This window comes from Ornithorhynchus anatinus, chromosome 13, assembly GCF_004115215.2.
Source record: "Ornithorhynchus anatinus isolate Pmale09 chromosome 13, mOrnAna1.pri.v4, whole genome shotgun sequence".
NCBI lineage: Eukaryota > Metazoa > Chordata > Mammalia > Monotremata > Ornithorhynchidae > Ornithorhynchus > Ornithorhynchus anatinus.
In genome coordinates, this window is record NC_041740.1 from 18,405,347 (window position 1) to 18,429,351 (window position 24,005).

At 52.4% G+C, this 24,005-nt stretch overlaps 1 protein-coding gene across 2 annotated transcripts; it reads right to left on the minus strand.

Annotated features, from left to right (window-relative positions):
* Window positions 1-13,829: 13,829 nt before the first annotated feature.
* LOC100075752 (polycomb complex protein BMI-1) lies at window positions 13,830-23,574 on the minus strand. Of its 2 annotated transcripts, none has more exons than XM_029078352.2 (10): window positions 23,398-23,574; window positions 18,572-18,719; window positions 18,223-18,319; window positions 17,527-17,582; window positions 17,370-17,420; window positions 17,003-17,111; window positions 16,864-16,909; window positions 16,271-16,369; window positions 15,825-15,905; window positions 13,830-15,732 (listed from the first exon to the last, which is right to left on the minus strand). In XM_029078352.2, exons 2-10 carry the CDS (start codon window positions 18,681-18,683, stop codon window positions 15,403-15,405), a joined length of 981 nt encoding a protein of 326 aa, XP_028934185.1. In that variant the 5' UTR covers window positions 18,684-18,719; window positions 23,398-23,574; the 3' UTR covers window positions 13,830-15,402. The 2 variants fall into 2 exon arrangements, with proteins under 2 accessions (XP_028934185.1, XP_028934186.1); XM_029078353.1 differs by lacking the exon at window positions 23,398-23,574 and adding an exon at window positions 18,994-19,008.
* Window positions 23,575-24,005: the final 431 nt, after the last annotated feature.

A 24,005-nucleotide genomic window follows, 5' to 3' on the forward strand; every position in this document is an offset into this window, starting at 1 on the left:
TCATTTGTCTTCTACCACTGCTGTTTGCAATGATTTCTTGTCACAGAAGGCAGAAACTACATAAGAAACTTAAGTTTTAAACCTTAAGTGTCCTTCGTGTTCTATAGCCTTGAAAATTAGAGATAGCTCACTAGTTAGATCGATACACAGATGGGAATACATTTTTTCTTTCCATTATTAAATGATTAAACAGATTGGACCCGGACTTCACTGCCTCTAAAAAGACGAAGCTCAATTATGAAAATCTTAACCTCCAGAAGACATGACCTCGAAGGGAGAGCAAGTGAAAGCAGAAAACTACTCTGGAAAATTGTGAGTACGTTGGTGGAGCCTTTTCTCCAGATGTGTAGTCATGTAGCCATCTAATGCACGCTTCATACTTAAAAAAAAAAAGCCAAGGGAAACTAATGCTCAGTGCCTTTGATAAACTTCGGGTACCGCTCACATTTTCCAAAGATGGCCCCAATCTAGGCTCTTTCCCCCTCCTAGCCAACCTCGCTGATCTCCTAATATAACCCAGCCCAACCCTCTCTAACTTTCCTAACGCCAACCCTTTGGCTGTGCCTTGATCTCATCTCTCTCACCGCTGACCCCTCGCCCACGAAATCCCTCCGGCCTGGAACTCCCTCCCCCTTCCCACCCGACAGACCACCACTTTACCTATCTTCAAAACCTTCCTCAAAGCATATCTCCTCCAAGAATCCTGCCCTAACCTCTCTTTTCACCACCTTATTCTCCCTCCTTTCTGCATCACTTCGGCACTTGCATCATTACATCCCTTGGACCCTTTGATACCCCAGCCCCACATCCCTTATGTACATGTCCTTGCCTCCTGCCGTTTCTCCTCTCTCTAATGTATTGTCACATCTACCTCCCGCACTAGATGGTGAGCTTCTTGAGGTTAGGGATGGTGTCTACCAACCTTGTTGCGATGTAGTCTCCCAAACGCCTAGAACAGTGTTCTGCCCGCAGAGAGCACTCAGCACACCTCATTGATAATTTGATTGATTGAAAGCCCCAGGGCCCAGCCTAGCGCAACCGATTGAACGACTTTCAAAAACGGTGCACGGGGTCCCCGTAGCCTTTGCCCTCGCGGGTCTGGAGATTTCCAAGAGACCAGGAGCGCGATGAGTAGTCCGGTCGTGGGAACCGGAGGAGCAGAGAGGGCCCGAGAGATGCCCCCCCTCCAACCCTGCTTAGGGCATGTCGCCCTCTCTCACCCGGTCCCGGCTGCTTCTCCTCCCACCGCCCGGAGTCCCCTCGACATGGGCGGTCGGCGATGCCCCGGGGCCAGCGGGCATCGGCCGGTCCGGGGGCTCGCACCCGGAGGTCATGGCGCAGGGGGCCACCCCGGTGTCCTGCAGCTCCTGGGGTCAGTGGAGGGCAAGGGTCCCGGGCGTGGGGGCGGCTATTTCGAACGTAATCGATGCTCAGCTCGGTCTCTCCGGAGAGGCAGCAGGTCCCTGGGATTGGAGGAGGAGGAAGAAGAACAGGAGGCCTGGTGGCGAGCGCGGCCCGGGGCGCTAACCAAGTCAGACCCCGGCTTCCAGCGGGGTCTCTCAGCTTCCAGACCCCTGCCCCTGCTGGTTCCTTCATTCATTCAACCGTATTTATTGAGCGCTTACTCTGTGCAGAGCACTGTAATAATAGTAACAATTATAGAATGTGTTAAGCGCATACTCTGTGCCAAGCATTGTTCTAAGCGCCGGGGTAGGTACAAGGTAGTCAGGCTGACCCGCATGGGGCTCACAGTCGTAATCCCTATTTTGCAGATATAATAATAATAATGGTCTTTGTTAAGCGCTTACTATGTGCAGGCACTGTACTAAGCGCTGGGGTGGATACAAGCAAATCGGGTTGGACACAGTCCTTGTCCCACGTGGGGTTCACCGTCTCAATTCCCATTTTCCAGATGAGGTAGCTGAGGCCCAGGGGAGTGAAGTGACATGCCCAAGGTCATACAGCAGACAAGTGGCGGAGTCGGGATTAGAGCTCACGTCCTCTGACTCCCAAAGCCCGTGCTCTTGCCACTAGGCCACGCTGCTTCGAGCCTGTACTAGGCTTTTGGCAGGGTACAGTACAACAGTAAACACATCCCCTGCCCACGACGAGCTTAGAGTCAGTGCTCCAGACACGGCCCCTCTTCTCCACCTCCTGATTCCTGCCACAGCCTCCACTCCCAGCCCCCTGACCCCTCAGCCCCCGCCCCTGCCGCGTCCCCCCAGCTCCCTGGCCCATCCCCTTCTAGCCCCTGACCCCAGCCCCAACTCCCCAACCTCCTACCCCTTTGGCATCCCCCTAGCTCCCTACCCCCCGTTTCTCCTCCCAGCACCCTGTCCCATCCCCCTAGCTCCCTACCCCCCCGTTTCTCCTCCCAACACCCTGCCCCATCCCCCTGACCCTTCTCCTCCCAACACCCTGCCCCATCCCCCTAGCTCCCTACCCCTGACCCTTCTCCTCCCAGCACCCTGCCCCGTCCCCCTAGCTCCCTACCCCCCGTTTCTCCTCCCAGCCCCTGCCCCGCTGCTTCGGGGAGCTGAGGAAGGGAAAAGGAAGAAGGGAAAGAGAGAGAAGGCAGCCCGAGCTGGGCCGGGCCGGCAGGATCCACCGCGGGACGGGGAAACTCCAACTCGGTGCGGCCCAGGGCGCGATCGGCCGCCGACCGAGGTCCCGGAGCGGGCCGAAAGCCGAGCCGCTGCCCCAGGAGGCGGAAAAGCTGGCTCCCCACCCCGCTCCGGGCCCCGCGGCACATAGTGGCCGCCCCTCGCCGCCGCCATCCGCCCTCCCAACCCTGGGAGAGCGGCCAAAGCCGCCTCGGTCCGGGCCGGGAGCGGGGCAAGGGGGGAAGGGGGGCTGGTTCGGAAAACCGAGCCAGCGGCGGCTCCTCGGGTGCGCATGCGCGAACCTCAAATATTTAATTTTTTTTTTCCCTTCTTTTGACCTCCGTTTGCCGTATTGAGCCCGGAGCGAGAGCGGTTTGCGGCTGATTTATTACCGCTGGGAGAGGGATCGATCGCAGCCCTGCCTCCCCGGGAAGTTAGAACAAATGTGGGGAGAGGGAGCAGGAGAGGTTCTTGCCTTACATTTTAAAACATGCTAAAAAGCCCCAAAACTGCGTCGCCTCCGCCGGCCCCCGCCACGGCACGGGCAGAGTTCAAGGTCTCCTCCGGGCCCACCAGGCCGGCCCCAGTGACCCCCCACGGAGCTTTGCTCGACGTGGCGGCGCCTCCGATGTCTCGGAGCTCCAGTTCCCCTTCTGCTCAGCGTCCCGGGACCTGCTGTACGCGACGATCACAAACGCTTGGGAATCGATCCGGGCGCGGGACCCAGTGTCTTGCCCCGGTGGAAGTACGATCCCCTCCCGAAGCCGAGGGCAGAGCTTGTGGTCGGATTTGGACTTCATTACCCTCACCTGGAACCTATAATAGAGACCGAAGGGTTCCCGAATGAGGTGAAGGCAAAAAACCTTTCGGGTTCCAAAGCACGTTTACTAGTTGGGAGACAGAAATCTAGTTTTGATCTAGAGGCGTAAAAATAAGTTGAAATGAAAGCCTCATTTCTTCTAAGCGGCTCTTCGAGGGCAGGAATTATGTCATCTGTCCTTAGGGTGGTAATGCTTCCAAGCATTTCCTACGATGCTTTGCCCGCAGAAACAGCTCAGTACATTGCCCTACACTTACTGGAGGCTTAATAGGAACTGATGAAGAGAAGGAGGAAGGGGAAGGGGGAGACTTTTGTGATGTGACATTAAACAGGGTGACAATAACAAAGTCTGATGGTCTGAAACATTTTACACCTTACCATGGCAGAAAACGTATTCATTATCCCTGAATAGGTTAAAACTTCTGAATAAACTCCTGATTTGGAGGGGGAGGTTACAAAAATGAAGATGAATTAGAGTGCTTTCCAGAGTTTATCTAGCTTCCTGGTTGTTCAGATTGGGTTTTGTATGTTGGAATCTGACTTTTTTGATTACAGAAAATAGTAGCATTACAGATGCCAAACAATTTTCATGCCCGGATATCTAGTTTAATAATCCTGATGCCTATTAACTGGAATGAAGAGATAATGTCATTATTACTGTAAGAAAAGGTACTCTACAAAGCTTCTAAAAGTGTAATTACGATAATAGACTTGAGCCACTTTCTGGACTTGTAGAATAGGTTGAAGTTTGTGGACCACTTTAAAGTTGAATGAAATTTATTCCTCTAGCTATCTTTAAAGTTCGGGTAAATTTAAGCAAGCTTCCGAAGGTTACTTTGAAATTACCGTGTAATACCTCCTTCCAGTCGTGAATCAGATAGACTGCAGGAAGAGATGAACAAGAGAACTACATAACATTCATGGATGTTTGATGTCAAAACTTTTCAGGCTTTTATTGAAGCTGATGATACCTTTCTCCTTTTAAAAGCAGTGGGGTTAATCAAGTCAGATTGACAAGGGAAACACTTTTTAAAAGAAAAATATTTGGGGAAATTGTCAAGATGCTTAGTTTAGAAAAGAAGCAGCTGGTAAACACATTTTTCCCCCCCAAACGTACTCTGAGTTCTTCGGTTACGTTAAAAAACAAACTAATGAATCATGTTCAAAGCAAAAACACGTTATGTGGGCTAATTGCTGGTAACACAGATTTGCCAGACTCGAGATGCCAAGTGTTCATATACATCATGAATAGCAAGACATGTTTCCAAACAGTACCAGACATTCCTGTTACAGTTCATTCCAGGACGGTTAGAGTTTCTTCTTGAAGACGGGGTTTTTTTTAAAAGGTCCCAAAATCCCAAGATAAAAATCTATAGAAATGAAACCGATTCTTATCAAAGTGCCCAAGACGGAAGTTCATTTATGGAAATGACGTGGTTGTCAGACCTAATTGCTTGGCTTTTGAGTCCTCCTAGTAGAAATTCTACACCCTTAGGGGTGTAGACTCAATAGCCGGAGCGTTACTGGTTTCAGTTTAAAACAATGACATCAACCATTATTCAAGTCAATAGCGATAATTCACATGAATATGGATGCGCTTTGATCTTATCCCTCGATTCACTGAAAGACATCGCCGTAATGAAAAAGGGAGATAATCTCTTTAACTCGGTCCAAAGCAAGTTGTTGGAGCTTTTCTTTCTTGAAAGACCCATAGAAAGGAACTTTTCACTATAAGCTTTCTTTCCTATTTGTGTCCGTACTATGCAGAGCAACAGGTTGTTAAATTCCCTGTACGATAACAGCCAAATAATTGTAACTTTCTCCTTTGAAGAAAGTTGTGCCTTATAATTGAATGAACTTGACATTTCGCGAAGGTTAGAGGTGAACACTTTACACCTCTGGGCCATTTGCTCGCGTTGCTGCCTTGAGCAAACCCTTATTCTTCATGATGTAGCCATGTCGACTTTATTTTCAGTCTCTTTAAACTTGAATTACCCTGAATACCAGACTTTCCATGGGCACCTTACAGTGCACTGTTCAGGGATAGGTATACACCGCCCAGAGTTAAGGAGTCAGGGAATCCTGGTGATGGAGCTTCCACCGGGCTACTTCATGGTTTTCTTAAACCGTGGAAGACCGAAGATTAACTAAGAGCCAGAACTACTTTTGACCAGAGCTGATGAACGGTGCTCCATGGGTTTAACTAAAGACAAGACAACGCAGTGTCCTCCCTTTCTCCTCTGGAAGCATCTTGCTGGAGGCGTGTTTCTGATGCTCTAACGAGCTGTTTTGAAAAATGGCCAGAGCTTTATAGGTGATGTTTTGATGGGTAGTGTTTAATACGTTGTCCTGTAATTTCTTGCAGATCTCAAAGCTTCCTACTTCAAATAATTTTTATTGGCTCTTTAAGAATCTCTTGATATTGTTATGGAGTCCATTCATTCTTCTGAAGAAGATAGACCATGACATGGAACATTTCTTAGATTCAGTTTTCTTCTATTACTTTCCAGTTGAAGGTTAAACCATACAGCTTAATTAAAACAAGAAGAATCAATAAGAGGAAGGATAACTCTACCAATGGAATTGTACCCTTTGAGCCATCTTAATGGGATTCTGATAGACAATTTAAATGATTTTCTGAGACTACTGAAGTCTTTTCAGTGCAAGTAATATTTTTGCGGAATTTACGGTGTAAAAAGACCATTGCTTTTGATTAATGACAGATAGCTTCAGGGTCATTTAAAAGAGGAGAAAGCTCAATTTCTTGATCTCTTCATGATTCCCAGGACCAAAGAGACTAGAAAAGGCAAGCTCTACCTTCCCAGAAATTTCCCACGTGCTAACGTTAATTATTTCGCTCAGAAGATGGGCTCTTCTGGCTCCAGAGTGAGCCGTGCTTGAAATGGTGGAAGCCAGTCAGATTGCCTCCAATCCCCCAAATCAACGAAAGGAAAAGATGTCAGATCAATTTGCAGTTGGGAAAACCAACCATCAACTGACGACACTGGCTGTCGCACCCAAACCGATACAATGTGACTCCTTCATCGATTGCATCCGAAACGTTTAGTGGAGGTTGAGTGACCGAAGGAAGAGCAACACTGAGGGGGAGGGTGTGTGTGCGTGCGCGCGCGCGCGTGTGTGTGTGTTTGTGTGTGTGTGCGCGTGTGTATACCTACGAGTCCTCTTCTCCCAACGAGGAAGAAGGCATGACTGAGAGGCAATGCCATGAGTCCTTTCTTTGTGTCTGGGGATATGGAAAAGGGCATTTTGACTTGCTGCATTTCCTTCCCATTACCCCTATTTTAACGATCAAACAGTCTCTCTTTGTGGTTGGTGACTGAAAAGAGAAATCGGCTCCTCCAGCACAATAACCGGGCGCTGGGGTGGCGGCAATCAAAGCGAGGTTTGCCAGCGCCCATTTCACTCGGGGGCTCCCCGCCCTTGCTGCGGGTCCACAGGGCGCGGAGGTGGCTCCCCGCCGGCCCATTGTCTCTCCCTTTTGCCTTGTCCAAACCCATCGCACAAGGCTGAGGACAAGGGGGGTGGGGGGAAGGGGTCGGGGGAGGGAGGGGGACGAGATGTCAATAAGAGCCGCACCGAGCATCAAATCCTTCGACCCGGTGGGGTAACAAGAGGCGGCAGCTGCAGCTGCAGCAGCAGCAGCAGCAGCAGCAGCTCGAGCTGCAAATCGTCGTCGTGTGGTTGCTATTGGCAACAAATCAGCTGAAGAGCCTGCAACCCTGCAGCACCTAGCGAGGAGGTGGCGGCGAGGAAAGCTCCAAGGCTCACCCCTCGCCCCTGCCGCCGCCTCCTCCTCCTCTTTGGGGACTCTTGGGGGATGGGGGCTGTCTCCTCTTCCCGTTTGCGCGCCCCTTCCCCTCCGGCCCTTTCCCACTCGGAGCGGCGGAGGCCGGAGAGCGGGTCCCGATCAAAGGGTCGGAAGCGTCTGCAGCGTCAAATAACGGGTGTCCGCGGCCGCCGAAACATGGCAGCGCTCTGCGCCGCCGGAGGAAGGAGGGCTCTGCCACTTGCACTTTCCAGGCCTCCTTCGAGGCGACGGCAAGGAAATACGACGCCAAAAGAGAAACAGCCCTTAGCTCGCCCGGCTAAAGGCTTAGGAGGGCCCCGGCCCCCTCCCCCGGCCCTCTCCAACCCTCCTGTGCCACCCTGTGCCTGGGCACGTCGCGGGGGGTCGGGGAGGGTGGGAGATGCGGCTCTCTGTCCGGGTTAGCACAGGGCAGTGTGGCAGAGCGGGGACGAGAAGAACCTCAACCCAGGTAGCGGGGTCCTTGTGTGTCCTCCCCTCCCCACCGTCCCGGCTCTGTCCCCCTCCTCTCCTCGGTCAGCCCGACCCCCGGGTCCGCGTCTGGCTTCTCGGCGGAGGAGAGAAAGGCCGGGTGGAGCCGCTGAAAGGACGTGCCCCACGGAGTCGGGCTGCCCGAGGATCCGACCGGCTGGGAAGAGCCCAGGAATAAAGAAAAAGAAAATTAATCATTCCCTAGAGGCGGGCACAAAGGGGAGAAATTCACACGTCGTTGCTGCTGGGGCAAGACGAAGCCCCTTCTTGCCCTAACCTTTCCTTCGCCCCCCGGGGGCTCCTGATCGGTTATGGGCTGAAGCCTCGAGGCTCACAAACCCTGGACACCCGCCGCCCATCTGTGCAGAGCGCTGTACTAAGCGCTTGGGCGAGTGCGTTCGAATTGGCAGACGTTCCCCGCCCGCAACGAGCTTACAGTCTAGCGGAGGGAGGCGGACATTAATAGAAATAAATAATCTATAAACTATTATTTAAAGATATGTACAGAAGTGCGGGGGGGTGGAGCGTGAGGCGAATATCAAATGCCTGAAAGTCCTAGATCCAAGTGAATCTGGGCGGTCCCCACGGCCTCTCGAGAAGTATCCTAAATCCTCCCCAGCATCGACGGCCCTAGGCCGCTTTCCCTTTGTCCTCCTCGTCCTCCTCCTCTTCGTCCTCGTCCTTCTCCTCCTCCTGCTTTTCCTCTTCTTCCTTCTCCGTCTCGCCTCCCCCCATACCCATGCCGGGCACCAATGTCTCCCCCCTCTAGACTGTAAGCTCGTTGTGGGCAGGGAATGTACCTACCAACTCTGTTATACTGCGCTCTCCCAAGCGCGCAGGACACTGTTCCGCGTACGGTAAACGCTCAATAAATACGATTGATGGATTGATTGACTCGAGGGTCGCTGCCTTCGCATCGCATTTGGCGCCGGGACGAGGGAGAGGGTGCTCGCCCTGCCTCCGTCCAGCCGGGACCCTGAAATAGGGCGATGAAAGAGTGATCTTGATCATTCGTCACTGTTTTTTAAGTAATTGAGGAAGAGGAAAGGTACCACAGAGGTCAGCGACTGAAGGCCCCGAAAACTGCTCAACCCGGCGGCCGGGGGGGTGGGGTGGGGGGTCCCTCGTGGGCAGCTGCCGCCTGCGCGAGGACTGCGCGAGGACTGCGCGAGGACTGCGCGAGGACTGCGCGAGGACTGCGCGAGGACTGCGCGAGGACTGCGCGAGGACTGCGCGAGGGGCGCAGGCGCAGTGGGGGAAGCGCGGCCGACGCCCCTTTCCCCGGAGCTGGGGGGATGAGGGGCGGCCCCGGCCCGGCCCTGTTGGCTTCCGTGTCCCGAGGGGACCTTGCGCCTCGCGCCTCCGACTTCACGTTGGTCCGTGTGGGGAACGAAACGGATGGATCCATTTTCTGTTTTCCGTTTTTCTCCTTTTTTATTATTTTTTTTTCCGCCCTCCGTCGCCCCTCCCCCGCCTTCTTCCCTCCGCGGCCCTCACGGTGCTCGCACTCCCGGGCGGGCGCTCCCACCCTGACGCCCCCTCGGGCGAGGGGCTGCGGACGACGACGCGCTCTGCCCGCCTTCCCGGCCTCAGACGGAGCCGTGAAAGTTTCCTTTCGGATTTGGCGGGAGCCGAAAGGGAAGTGCGAGCGGCGATCCTCCGGGGCCAGCCCCGCCGCGCAGGCGCAAAATGGCCTCTTCTCCCCCCCCCCCCCCCCCCCCCCCCCCGCCTGCCGCCGCCGCAGCCTCGAGCCCCGAACGCCGCTTCCGCGCGCCCCCGGGGCCCTGTGGAGACACCGGGGCGCTTAGGAAATTTCTCACAGCCCAACTGGGGTGTGGGGGCCTTGACGGCAGGGCCGGAGATTTCACATTAAATGAAAAGGGACGAGCGGGAAGACTTTGGCGGGTCCCCCCCTCGGCCGAGTCTCCGTGCCAAGCATGTGGCGGAGCGCGGGGGTTCGATTTACTCCACGCCCTCCGACACTCACGAACCCCGGGCGTGACACTGACTACCCGCTCTCTCCCCGACACCTCTCGCGATTTGCTCCTCTCCCTTGCTCCATTGGATGAATATCTCCTCTCTCTCCGCAAAAGCTACCCTTCTGGGTTAGCTGGCGGGGGAAGGTTTATTTGGGCGAGAAGCTAAGACGGCTCCTTTCGACGTCCTTGCCGCCCACCCAAAGGGAAGCGAGGATTTCCTCCCCGGACTGGGTTCAGGTTCCAACCCCGATATCCTCTGTGTGGGTTTCTTTCTTTCTCTTCTTGTCTCTCTCCCTCCCCCCCCTTTTTTTTTTCTTCAGCTCCTTCAGGCGCCCGGGGTCTGGACCCATCGTTTTGGGCTTTACAGGGGGAAGCAGCCAGCCCGGGTAGCAGGAATAATGATGACCCCCCTCGGGTTCCTCCTTCTGATAACTCATTTCAAATGCGGTGACCTCGCACCTCTCCTTTAGGGCTAATGAGATTTCCCTAAACAGTGAACGCGGGGAAGACACTGCGGAATCAATCAATCAACCGTATTTACTGGGCGTTTACGGCGTGCAGAACGCTGTACTGAGCGCTTGGGAGAGTACAATACAACAGAGTTGGTAGGCACGTTTCCTGCCCACAACGAGCTAGAAATATAGGGGAATCAAATGTGGACGGGAAGGAAGGGCACGAGGTTAGTATGGAGGGTTCAAAGGCTCGGAGATTTGGAGGCTTTTTTAGAGGCTCGGAGGTTTGGAAGGTTTAGAAGTTCTGAGGTCTGGAGGTTTTAGAGGCTCAGAGTTTTTGGAACGTAAAAATTAGGATTTTTGGAGGTTTGAAGGAGGTTTGAAGGCTTTAAGCAGTTGGGTTTAGAGGTTGGCAAATTTGGAAGGTTTGGGGGTTCGGAAATTTGGAGAGTTTAGAGGTTCAAAAGTTTGGAGGATTGGAGGGTTTAGAGGTTTGGAGGTTTCGAGTGTTCAGAAGTTTGGAGAGTTTTGAGGTTCGGAAGTCTGGAGGATTGGAAGATTCGGGGACTTGGAGAGTCAAGAGATTTGGAGGGTTTTGATGTTCAGAAGTGTGGAGAGTTAAGAGGTTAGAAAGTTTGGAGGATTAGAGATTTGGAGGTTTGGAGCGTTTAGGTGTTCAGACGTGAGGAGAGTTTTAAGGTGCGGAAGTTTGGAGGATTAGGGATTCGGAGGGGTGGAGGATTTAGAGGTTTGGAGGGTTGGGGGCGGGGGCGCTCAGAAGAGTGGAGAGTTAGAAGTTTGGAAGCTTGGGTGTTTCCTGGCGTGAAGAAAGAAGTGGGAGGAGAACCCAAGTTTCTCCCCCACAAAACCAAGTCAGCGCCTCCAGCCTCCCAACCCGGTCAAGTGGGTGACTTTCAACCTGGGCCAGCAGCCGCGGTCTGAGCCGGCCTGTTGGAGAAAGGAAAAGACGTGAAGCCCCCGGCGCGGGGGAGCTCTTGGAAATGCCCACGAAGAAAGAAGAACCCGGGCAAAGAAAATGAAGGAAATCCGTTTCAAGAACTCATAGTAGCCCGAGCGTGAAAAATTAACAGCGGAAACAGGAAACACTTAACTGCTGAACCTTTTTTCTGAGAATGTCCCAGTTCGGCCAGGGCTGGAACTGGGCTGGGGGGAGACTCCGGGCCGGAGCCCCCCGAAACCAGCGCATCCTGAAGGTTGGATGTGTGGTGATCTCTGCAGCCGAGAGACTATTGGCCAGACGCCGGGCTGGTCCAGAGTGGGCTGGGGGAAACTGCTGGGTTGCACTGGGCAGCAGGATTTGCGCTGGGGTGGGTTGGGCAGCGGCGGGTCAGGCTGCTTTGGACCGGACCGGGCTGCCCCGGGGGACCCCCGGCACCGCATTTGCTGGGGGAACACCTCGAAGCCACTGGTGCTGGGCTCTTAGGACAGGCAGTGGGCCTGGAAGTATGAGAAACTTTCGGCGAGAGCCATTTGTCCGAAAGCCTTCCTGAATTAGAGGGCCGATTCCTGGGTTATCAGGGGGCATGTCTAGGGGCTGTTAAATGGTCCCTCCTTAGCCGGGAGGTTGCATGTCCAGGAGAATATCCAGTTCACGGTTCTTCCGAGTGTCGCGCTGACCCAGGGGTTGACCTGGAGGTTGGGGGGCAGATGCCCGGTTTGCGGGGAGAAGCGACGGACACAAAGGTTTCCCCCGACCGGGGAGAGAAACCAACGGGATCCGCGCCCCCGGCCGGGAAGCGGTCGGGAAAAAGGTTCCCCGTGGGTCCCTAACAGGGCCTCGGAGGCTCCTTTGCATTTCAAAAACGGCCAAGTCGGGACCCGCCGCCGGCCGGGACCTCAGCTTCGGTGGGGAACGATCATCTGCAAAGATCAAAAGTCTTCGGCCTCGTGCAGCAAGGCCAGAAGCCGCTTAACTCGACCTCTTTCTTTTAAAGAAAAAATTGGTATCTGTTAAGCGTTTACTATGCGCCAGGCACCGTTCTAAACTAATCGGGTTGGACACAGTCCCTGTCCCACCAGGGGCTGCTCATAGTCTCAAGCCCCATTTTGCAGTTGAGGCAATTGAGCCATAGAGGAGTGAAGTGACTTAGCCAAGGTCACCCAGCCGACGAGTGGCGGAGCCGGGATTAGAGCGCAGGTCCTTCTGACTCCCAGGCCCGGGCTCTCCCCACTAGGCCAAGCTGCTTCGGATTTGGACGTGTCCCCGGGCTTCGGGGTCATGTTGGTGGCCCTCAGAAAGTTTTGGGGTTTTGGGGGGCGGGGGCTCCTAGCCCGGAAAGGAGGGCCGCAGTCGCCTGCGGACAGATATCATATCTAGTGACCACTGGGTCCTGAGAGTCGCGGTCAGCAGAACCGCAGCCGCGGCCAAAGACGAGCCCCGATGGGGCCCAGCCCGCCTCCCCCGTCTCTCTGCCCCGCAGCCCAGAAACGGGACGGTCCCGCACAGCTCCGACTGACCCGCAGCCTGGACATCGGTCAGTGGCCCGCGACCCCTGGGACCGGGCGGGGGTGGTGGTCAAGAGGTCACACGCTTCCAGTGACCGCCCCCCCCCCGTCAGCCCAGCGAGCGTCCCGGGAAAGGTCCCCGAAAAACATCTCAGCAGCCCCTTTAGGGTTTGCAGACCCTCGATGGGGGAGGCTGAGAGTTTCCCTGGGATGTGGATCTCGGGACGGGAGGGGGCTTGAAGCTCTTTCGAGGTTCTATTCAAATCAAAAGCGGGCGGAAAGAGAGTCACGCTCCCGTTTTCTTAGGTGACTCGGGAAAGCGGGGATCACCCACTGACGCTAGTACAAATTGGAAAGCAGGAGAACCACCGACAATTGATTTGGTTGCGGGAGGGCGAACACCAAGACCCCGCTTTGGTGAGTACTTGCTTCAGTGCAAATCCTAACATTTTCCCGGACTCCAAAATAAACAAGTCCGTCTTGATTCATGGACTCAAGTGAGATTGAACGCTTGGGGTTCAATGTTGCCCTTTGGGTGAATTAATTCAGATTTGATAGGGCGAATGGCGCCGATCCAAGATATACAGTCGGTAGCAGGGATGGGCCATCTTGACTTTTTAAAAAAATATCTTCTTCCACGCGTCTAGAGTAGATTTTAGGAGCGTCGGTCTAATCAATCCACTACAGGAGTATCTGTTGATTCCCCTCTGGGGTTAGAGTTAACAGAGGCAGCAGAGTTTTAAACAAGGTAGCAAAAAAGAATGAACCACAAGTATAGAAACAAGAGGGCATGGAATTTTGACGGCCAGCATTTCCGGGAGGTAACAGAGAACATTTTTTTTATTCACATCACGCATTTTTCTTTTATAAAAACCGAAAGGCCCGCTTTAGAGATACCATTGTTGTCAGGCCAGTAATAATTTTTAATTTCGGGTTTCCACCGGCAGCATCTTTGCGGAAAGTTTCTAGAGCCGACTTGTGCCTTTTTAAAATTTCAGACTATTAACAACCATACTTGCTAACTTCTCAGTGAAACTTTTTATTTCTCTAATTTATCCAGTGATAAAATGAATCAAGTATCTAAAACTGTAAACTCTACCATTACTGTACAACAGCAAAATCAAACCCCAAAACTTGTGGGTCCGGTGACTTCACGGAAGTTTCCTGACGTCATTTGATCGTGAAAGGAAGGCAGCAAAAGCGACACAGACGTTATATGCAAAAGTAATGATTTAATGACTATAAGCAAGACAAAGCAATAGAATTGTGCTTCTTTTGCAGACTGGAGACAATGAAATGTTTAGCTACAATTTCCCGTACAAACATGAAACAATATTCATATAGAATAAACACCCTCACAAATGTATAACTGGATGGGTGAGGCACACACACAAAGTTCGACCAAAGCAAAGCACAAACTGAAAACTGTTGGGGCTTTCATTTTTTTTTTCTTAAAATTCAACGTGCTCTTTCTACTTAAAATTAATACCTTTTGAAGCTCATAATAAATCGCTCCTATTTTCAGGCATTTAAAGAGAAGGCATTTTCTGTAGTTTGGAAATGTTAGAGTACCTGTTAAATTTATACGAAATTACTACTGTACCATATATATTAAAATAAATTTAGATAAAACGCCTTCATCCAGCAACTTGCTGATTTTTTAAAAATTTCTACAACGTTTTATGAATGTAGTGATTGAATGTGCTTTTTAAAACACAATAATTTCACGCACCCCATAGTAAAACTGCAATCAAATGGGTAAAACACTCCCTCGTCCCTTATGGTTTTGTTCTTTTCCTTCATCGCTGAAATTTAAAAGCAAAACTCTATCGCTTGAGAAAGGACAAAGCTCGTAAGGTATTTTAAATATTGCCAATCGCTTCCGGAGAAGCAGAGGTTGGGATCCGACATCCATATAAAAAGAACACTCCCTGCTGAATGAGCAAAGGAAGGCTCACACGCAGGATCTCTGCAAGGGTCGAACCAATTTGGAGAATTTCACAACCATATCTGAGTGCATGAAACACAATATTTTCTTTATAGTATTTATAAATATATCATACAATACTGTTTCCTGTTATGTCATATACCAATATGGCATCGTACAACAAGCATAATGCCATCTGATTCTTACAAAAGCGAATCATTTAAACGAGTCAGTAAAATAAACGGTAGTACCCGCTTTTAGGCATACAGATTGTAAAACTGAAGTTTACTTTCCTTTGATCGGTTCTGCGGAGCAACAGAGAAATAAAAATGCAACAGAAGAATCAAAATGGCTAATATGCAAGAAATTGTATTCACAGTGACATGGCTACATAGAATGCATTATTCTATGCGTATTCTTTCCGTTTTGTTGAATTTCAAGATGAAAAGCACTTGCTTTCTACGGGTTCACAAAACAGCATAAGAACAAGAACAATTGAAGAGAATGCAATGTAGGCTTTAGTCTGGATCAACAATGTTCCGATGCTTATATCCACTGCAGAAGATTCCCATGTCCAAACGGTGGCTGCAGAAACCATTTCACAGATTTCCTAACACACGGAAAAAAAATCTTCTCTGCCTCCCCAGAGATTCTTTACAGAAACACTCCTTCGTTTCAATGAACGTCCCACTCAGTCCACTTTATATAGCCAAATTCGATGTCCCTACAAAAGAAAGCGAATTGGACGACAGTCACATGTATTAGCATCTATAAAGCTGTAATGGCATGAAGATATCTATATAAATCAGGGTTTTTTTTGTTTTGTTTTGTTTTATTTTTACTCCAAAGTCTGAGGTGTCAACCGGACGAAGTTGCTGAAGAGCCGTTTACTGATGTTTTCCGTGGCCGGTTGGTGAAGGAGGATTGGTGGTTACTGCTGGGGCTGCTGCTGGTTCCGTTCATCGTGCTGGAAATGTGAGGAAACTGAGGGTGAGGAGACTGCACGGGGGTGCTGGGGCTGGGCAAACAGGATGAGGTGGAAGGAATGCCTCCTGCTGGGCTGTTAGCCTTGTCGCTTCCAGAGTCACTTTCCAGTTCTCCGCTGTTATTTAGGCCGTCTCTCTGGTGGCCAATCTTCATCCTCTTGCAAGTGGGTCGAACTCGATATTTCAAAGGAAGAGGTCCATTCTGCAAAGCAAAGGGAACAAGCCATAATCAACCTTCTCTGAAGAGCTGAGGACAAACCCCCACCCAGCCTGTTCGACAGACAAGAGGCTTACCCGTCTCCAGGTGTAAATGTAGGCAATATCCATTAGCGTATAGTAGTCCTTTAGAGGTTCCTCTTCGTACATTACATCAATCTATTAAGATACCAATCCTTCCATTAATTAGAGCTCCGGGAAAGAAATTACCACAGCTCATTTCTCCCAGTAATGTACCTATGAAGAACACTTGACTCCTGAGACTACAGCTTAGTAATCATGTCCTTTCCCATTAATGAAAACATCCCTTGGAACACAGTGGAACCAAGAGATAAAGCTAAAGTCCATACGGATTTTCCAAGGACAGCACTAACCTTCCAAATTTAGGGCTAACGTTTATTTTTATCAGGCAAACTGAAGTCTCGAAACTGGTTGTTAGAACTTTTCTTGGTAGAAACTCCAAGAAGGAAAGACACCTAATGGTGTCTTTAAAGTAGGAAGATATGATAAATGACTACTGTTACCTGGAAAGTATTAGGTATGTCCATTTTGCTTCTGAGGAACTTTCTTAGATGCATCACGGTCATTGCTGCTGGACAACGAAGATACCTCTTGTCATTCACCTGCAAATATATTGAGAAAAAGTGAAATTTTGGAACGAAAACCAACACATTTAAAAATGTTCCTATAAAACAGAACATTTTCAACAATCTATTCTGAAATAGTTAATCCAATTCTTAAGAATGTATCATTAAATATTTTGCAACTGTTTTAAATTCTTCAAGAAAGATCAATTGGTGTTCAAAGTATAACTGCTTGTAATGAAGCTGCAATATTAGAAGTATTTTTAAAGATACCCCTAAAAACAATTCTGAATTTTCTTTTTTCTTAAAAAAACCCCAAAACCCCAAACTTCAAGTTTCTATTCTATTCCATATATTTTATGTCCAGGTTAATTCAGCCACTGGCAGTAATGAATTACAAATTAAGTCCCATTTAATATCAGGCTGCTGGAATATTCTGACACACAAAATAATCAATGTCTTATAAAAAAGCTATAGAGCCCATATTTCTTTTCTCTTCCCATTTTTGTTGAGCACTAAAATTAATCATTTACCTCTTCCTTAGATTTCTCTTTGTCTTTATTTACTTTCCGTTCCAGTCTAAGAAAGGGAAACAGTTACAACATTTAAAATAATGTAATCAATTGCAAAATTTAAAAAGTAATTATTTAATAGATTTTCAATGGAACTTGCCTATTCTGGTCAAAGAATTCAATGGACAAGCTTATTATCTCATCATCTGTTATAATTCTCTTGTCTTCATCTGCCACTTCTCCCCTGTCTTCATTAGAGCCATTGGCAGCTGTGCAGAAAATTTCACATTTACATTTTGAAATTCAAATGAAAGCAAAATATTTTACACAAGACAAAACTCTGTGCAATATTGAGACAAGACAAAGGATGCAGATAATCTTTTGGGTCAACTTTTTAAAAAAATGTTTACTTGGCATTCAGGAAAATAACTTGTAAATAAAACAAAATTACAAAAGAGTCCAGTTTGGGAAAATTAAAAAAATTAAAATCCCACTTTTCCTTTTCAGTCAAAATCAGAAGTACTTACCATCAGCCGAAGGATGAGCTGCATAAAAATCCCTTCTTCTTTTCATTTCATCTGAAAAAGCAAAAAAGGATTTAAATATTTACTTTGCCTGGGCACACCAAGTTAAAAAAAAATCACAGTCCAGTTCTTTTCGTTCATTCATGAGTTAGTTACTTACTTTTGAAAAGACCTGGCACTAACTTGTACACAATATCTTGAAGGGTTTTATCTGACCTGAAAAACAATAAAATCCAACAAAACCCCAAGCCATTGATCAATTCTGGTGATAGGTGTAAAAAGTTTTCAGTTTTATGGTATGATACTGTGACTTTTCAACAACCTAACTAAAAGAAAAAGAAAATGAACAGAACTAAAATCTTATAACAGAATTTCAGAGAACTTTCAGAAAGCATTTCAATCTTAAAACCGTCACTGCTAGAAGAGAATAAATGAGCTCATACACAGTGGCAGTCTTGCCCATCCCACTCGGGCACAAAAGAAGTCTTTTAAACCAACGAGTCAAATGAGCAGGTACAAAAGTTAAAAGAAAAAGTTGAGAATCACGTCTCCACAACCTAGCCTTTCTCTTACAGGTTTCAAGAACTGAACAATGAACAATCTGGGCCACAAGGTCAGCGTCCAAATTGAAAACGACATGAGAAACGGACTGTAAAAGTCTCTATTCCTTCGTTTCCAAACCTAAGGGTGCCGGTGCTCGCGTTTGGATGTTGCATTTACAGAGCCGTTCAGCATTACAACGGGGAGGACCCCTCGAACGATACATTTCAATGGAGAAAGGGGTGGGGATAGCTCTTGGGGTAGGGCTAAACCACTGTATTGAACGCCACCCCGACACGACTCCACCTCCTCTTACCTTATATTAAGAAGGGGTCTTGTTTTGTGAACCTGGACATCGCAGATGGGACAGTACTTGCTGGTCTCCAGATAACGAACTATACACGTCTTGCAGACTAGAAGGGAGAAAGATGCAACAACACAGAAAACTTGCGGTGAGTTTCCAAGGGCTGAGAGAAACGCAGAGTCCTCCTCTCTGCTCGGGAGGCAGAAGTGGATTAGCGTTCCGGCTTGCAGGGGAGAGGGCAGTGCAGTTGGAAAACTGCAATCGGGCTCCCGGTGCCGATGCCGAGGCTCGGCGGGGCCGGGCCCAGGGGAGGATGAGGGTGCGGGGGGGACCCCGCTCGGCCCGGCCGCCCGCTACTTACAGGAGTGCAGACACTCGATGATGGTGGTGGCGTCGATGAAGTAGCCTCCGCACAGCACGCACATGAGATGGGGGTTGAGCTCGGTGATTTTGATCCTGGTGGTGCGGTGCATTTTGGCGCCCTGGGGGTCGGGGGCTGGGGGGAGGTCCTGCGGGAAACAGAAACGCCGCCCGTCATCCCCGGGGCGCGGCCCGGTCCCCGCCCCCGAGGTGCGGGGCGCGGTCGGGGCGGGGAGAAGGCGCCCCTCGGGCCCCGGGGCTCCCCCGGAGGGCCTCCCGCAGGGTCCCCCGGAGGGCCCGGGGGTCGGGCCGGCCGAGTGGGGCGGGCCGCGGAGCCCTCGGTCGGGCCGGCGCGGAGGCCCGCTCCGCTGGCATTTCCGGAGCCCCGGGCGGCGCGGGAGGCCCCGGCGGCGGGAGACCTACCGAGAGCGGGCTGCTCGGCTCGGCCCGGCCCGGCCCTGCCGGGGGGCGGGGGACACGAGGACACGGAGTCCCGGGGCGGCCGGCCCCGCCCCCGGGCCCCGCTCCCCGCTCCCGGGCCGGCGCGGGCAGGGAGGAGGGCAGGGCGGGGAGGGGAAGGGAGGGGAGGCGGGTCCCGGCGCCGCGGGCTCCGTCTCGCTCCGGATTGGGAACGAGCCTCGGTCGGGGTTTCCATAGCAACTTACACTTACACTTGGCACCCGGCCACCGCTGCAAACTCCCAGCCCGGGCCCCGGAGCGGAGCCGGGGGTGCGGGGCCGGCCGGCCGGGACGGGCCAAGCGGGGCGGGGACGGGGGGCGGGGGCGGAGCCCGGGCCGAGGGGGGCCCCGACGGCCACCGGGGGAGGGGGAGGGGCGGGGATCCCCGGGAGCGCGGGGCCCGGAGGGGGCAGGGGACGAGGGAAGCCCGACCCCCACCCCCCCTCCAGGGGCCTCTTTCCACGTCGACTCGGGGCGAAACGCTCCGGGCCTCGACTCCCTCTCTCGCTTTTCCTCTCTCTCGCCCTCTCCCTGCCGCCCCGGCTCGCAATTGTCCGGGCAACCTTTTCACGGGAGCGTTTCTCAGGAACTGCCAACTCTGCACTTAGCTTCAGACAGACCCAACTCTAGTCGCAAGAGGCGGCGATGGGGCTGAACCTCGCGACATCCTCCTCCCGAAGCCGTCCCGTCCCGCCCCACGACTGGGCGCCCCGAAGTTTGACCAAACCTTCAAACGGGTCCTCCGGAGGAGGCGTTGGGGGCGGGGGCAAACCCGGCCGTTCCTTTGAACAAAACGCGGTTTGAGGCAAGAAAAGCGACTTGAACAGGACGCTAGTGACAATATGCAAAAGTCGACGTGATCGACCCAACCCCCCCACGCCCCCCCCACCCGCCCCCTCCCTCCGCTAAATCAACACCTTGTCGGTACAGGGCAGCGGCAGAAGGGAAAACAAATGTCACCGCTTCGACCCCTCCAGCCCTCCCGGTCAGATGTCCGAGCAGCAGCCAGAGCCCCGCTCCTGCGAGCAACGTGGCGTCCCGGGACCCAACGAGACAATGAATCCCGGCCCCCACACCTGAAAGCGCCTCCCTCGCCCCTTCCCAAGCTCGCAAGCCGACACGCGTTTTTCTGGCCCTCCGGGTCTCGCTCGCAACCTTTGGCCCCCGCACGGCCCCGCACGGCCCCGCGGGGAGGTGATCCGGGGCGCCGCCCCGCCTCGGCCCGACGCGGGGCGGGGGGCGGGACGGGGCGCGGAGGAGGGCGGCCCACCACGACGGTTGGGGCTTGAACTTGAACGTCCAGGATGGGGCTGAAACTTTCCCGGCCCCAGCGCCAACGGGCCGGTAACACTTCGTTCGGACTCCGCGAGCATCTCCGGCCGCCGAGGGCAAAGGCCCCTCCTTCCTGACCCAAGGGTCCGTCTCCCCCCCATCCCCGGGCGGCCCGCTGACCAAGCCGGAGACCGGCCCGGAGACGGCTCCGGGGAAGGAGCCGGGCAAGCCTCAGATCCCCTTCCATTCGGAGGGCACCGCTCTCGCCTTCGCCGCCTCCGCGAGGAAAATCTCCTCCTGGATATCGACGTGTCCTCCTCGAGAAAGACAAAGCCAAGGAGGCTGTTCTTCTGCCTGAGGAGGCTTATTCCAGGAATGCCGAACGACCAGAGACTTTCTGAAGGGGCTCAAATGGCAACAGTTCCCTTCATTTCTCGGTCAGCTCTCCGAACACTCAACCCCCCGTAAATCACAAATATCCACAAATCACAAAATCAGCGGCAGCAGAGGGTTATCTGGGCTGGCTAGCCCGCAGAATCCTTTGGAAACCCTTCCAGGGACAATAATTCAACTCAACCTCTCCATCATCGTCGGGAATTCGGTTCAGTCGGGGAAGATTCGCCCCGTCCCGAATTTCGGTTGCCTAAGAATCGGGTCCTTTTCTACTCATCCCAAGGGTAAAGTGAGATCTTATAACAGGAAGTCAAAGAAGACTTCCAGAGCCCTGAACTGCCACCCACACGCACCTTTCCTCTACAGCTTGACAGGGTTTGAGGAATAGCCCAGAACCGACGGGTACAGGACGTCTACGACTTCGAAATGCCAACAGTCAACCGATCAGCTAGCCCAGAAAAGGCACGCCACGAACAAGTAAATAAAACCACCTAATGGTAAAACTTGCCCTTGTAAAACACCTCGAGTTGGGGCCGTCAGTTCGGTTAGAGGCCTGACACCGGTTGTGTCAAAATGAAGAAAAACAGAAGTAGTTCTCATGTTAACAATCAGCTTAGCTATTGCAATCTAAGAAATGCAAATGACCTCTATCATCGAGTTTGCAATTCCAGTCAAGTAAGTGTAAAATAACAGACAGCTGGACTCGTGGGTCAATTTTGACTATTTCTGCACCTAACCGATACCCAGGGAGGAGAATGCTCAGAAACCAATTGATCTACTTTATACAACTGAACTCTTTAATTTCTCCCCAGTGAGAACCATTGTTCGCAAGAGATGGGGTGCCCTCACGTTCTGGGGAAATTGTCACTATTTGAGATACCGAAGTTTAATTTAAGTATCTGGGCACAGCACATTGCAGCGAAGATGGAACTGAACGATGGAGCCCACCATCCTTTTGCAGAATTCATTCCTTGAGGACTTCGGTCAGCAAATCTACCTGAAGTGAATTGGAACATAAATTTCTATCTAGCTCATGAGCTAAGCGGGGTCAAACCGTTCGCATCCCCAAGTAACGTGTCATCCTAGCCGGGGTCTGGAGGACAAGAACCTTGCTTGCAAGAACTTCTTGGATCTTAAAATCCCGCGAGCTTCAGACTGAACCAAGCCACTTAGGGCCTCGGTGTCATCAATGTCTGTCGGACTTGCGTAAAGGGGAGTGGGCTTTTCCAAACTTTGAAGGGGGGGGGGTGTTAGAAAATAGCTGAAATTTCAACTTCTGCACGACGACGTCTAAGCCCACTACATCCTGTTCTAGCAACGGGAGCTGCTTTTCTTTTGGGGGGGGTTCTCTTTACTTGTTTACTTCAAATTATTAACCGTAAATCAACGGGAGCAGCGTCACGTTATATTGCCTTCGAGGCCAAATGTTTATATAAACATATGCAACTAACTTTCTCGCCCCCCCCTCCCCCGCCCGCCCCAACCTCGCCCGCTTCCCTCCCACCCCCTCGCCCCTCCTCATCCTTAGGACTCTCACTATCATTAAGCAAACTCTGCAGCACCTTAGTAAACTTCCCCAAGACGGGACTTCAAACGTACCCCACAGCCAGGGGTGGAGAGGAAAACAGCAGCTAGAAAGGAAAGAAAGAAGACCCACAGAGCCTCCTCCGGTCACCATCTTCGCTCCCAAACGGCCCCAAATCGCCAACTGTCCATCGCCCAGGGACCACGATCCAACTGACTTTTGAAAGAAGTTGCTCGGAAACTTCGCCTTGCTCTGCCCGGACCAGCCCCGGTGCAGAAACTTTACCATTTTCGGACCAAATGCGAAAGGAGACGTTGGGAACAACTGGGAACCGCCATCTTACAAGCCATCCAATTTCACACAAGTGTTTGTCCAACTTAAGTTAATAACATTTGAGGCGGGGGTCCCTCCGGACCAATACTCGGCCCCGCGGGATCGCTGCCCCCCACATTCCCCGTCCCTATAAAATGGGGGCGTTCCCTGGTCGCCTTGGTCCCCCTAAATCCATTTCTTTAGGGCAGGAGCGAAACCACTTGACCCAGGCAGCTCCCGATTTCAGGAACCGGCCCCCTTAATCAAAATCTTCCTCTCAACAAAGGGCGCTGCGGCTAGGGGAGCCGCGGGGGTTGGAAATAGAGATATTCTCCTCGGGGGCCATGTGCCCGGGAGGGCCGGGGAAGGGAGCTCGGGGGAGAAAGGAACTAAAATGAGGGGATGTTGTGCGTCTCGGCAGAGGAGGCGGAGAAGGAGGAGGACGGCGAAGCGACAGAGGCAGAGGCTGCTGCTGCTGCTGCTGTTGTGCTGGTGGTGGTGGCGGCTTGTGAGTCTCCGGCTTCGAGTGTGTGTGTGTGTGTGTGTCTCTGCTGCGTGTGCGAATGCATGTGAGTGTGTCCCGGCCTCCGTGGATCTCGGTGTGCGTGTCTGGCTCTATGTGTGTGTGTATGTGTGCGTGTGTGTGCGGGGAGGGGGGCTGTGCCGGAGCCCAGACTGTCAGCTCTCTCCCCACTCGGATCCGGGGAAGGGAGAGGGAGAGCGAGGAGAGCGAGAAAGAGAGAAGGGGGAGGGGGGGCAGGCACCTCGGCTCCCCTTCCAGGCACCCGAACCGGCCCCAACCCCCCCCGGGCAGGCCCCCCCCGCCGCCCGCCCTCGGCCCGGGAGCCGCCTCGCTCCATACCTACCCGGAAAAGCCAGCCGGCGAGGGGCGATCGGGGCGGCCGAAAAAGACAATGAAAGTTAAAAGTCGTTCAGCAGAAAATGAATGTGAGCCAAGCGGCCATCTTGAAGCGAGCTGCAGACGCTGCTGTCAATGGGCAACGGGCGGAGGAGAGAGGAGCTGGAGCTGCTGCTGCCGCCGCCGCCGCCGCCGCCGCTGCTGCTGCTGCTGCTGCTGCCGCTGCTGCCGCCGCCGCTGCCGCCGCTGCTGCTGCTGCTGCTGCTGCCACCGCCGTTGCACTCGGCTCATGTTAGTTCCCAAACCCCCTGGTCCTCCTCCTCCTCCTCCTCCTGCTGCTGCTGCTGCTGCTCGAGGGGGAGGGGGCCGCGGGGGCGGGGGGGGGGGGCGATTATTATTATTCTGCGGGGTGGGGAGGCGCTTTCAGCCCCGATCGGGGCTCTCTCGCCACCATCCCCATTGTCTCTCCCCTCTTCTCCCTTTATTATTATGATTATTATTTCATAGTTGGGGGAGGGAGGGGGAGGAGAACGGTGTGCGTGCCCCTGTGTGTGTGTGTGTGTGTGTGGGGAAGGGGGCGGGGGAGGGAAGATGAAGGAGGAGGGAGGGGGCAGG

Bases quoted from the DNA above. Each gene is read 5' to 3' on its own strand.
- LOC100075752 (XM_029078352.2), bottom strand. From the start codon at position 18,683: ATGCACCGCACCACCAGGATCAAAATCACCGAGCTCAACCCCCATCTC. The intron at 18,320-18,571 runs GTAAGTAGCGGG...TCTCCCTTCTAG, and splicing joins CATCGAGTGTCTGCACTCCT to TCTGCAAGACGTGTATAGTT. The intron at 17,583-18,222 runs GTAAGAGGAGGT...ATTGTTTTTCAG, and splicing joins AGACCCCTTCTTAATATAAG to GTCAGATAAAACCCTTCAAG.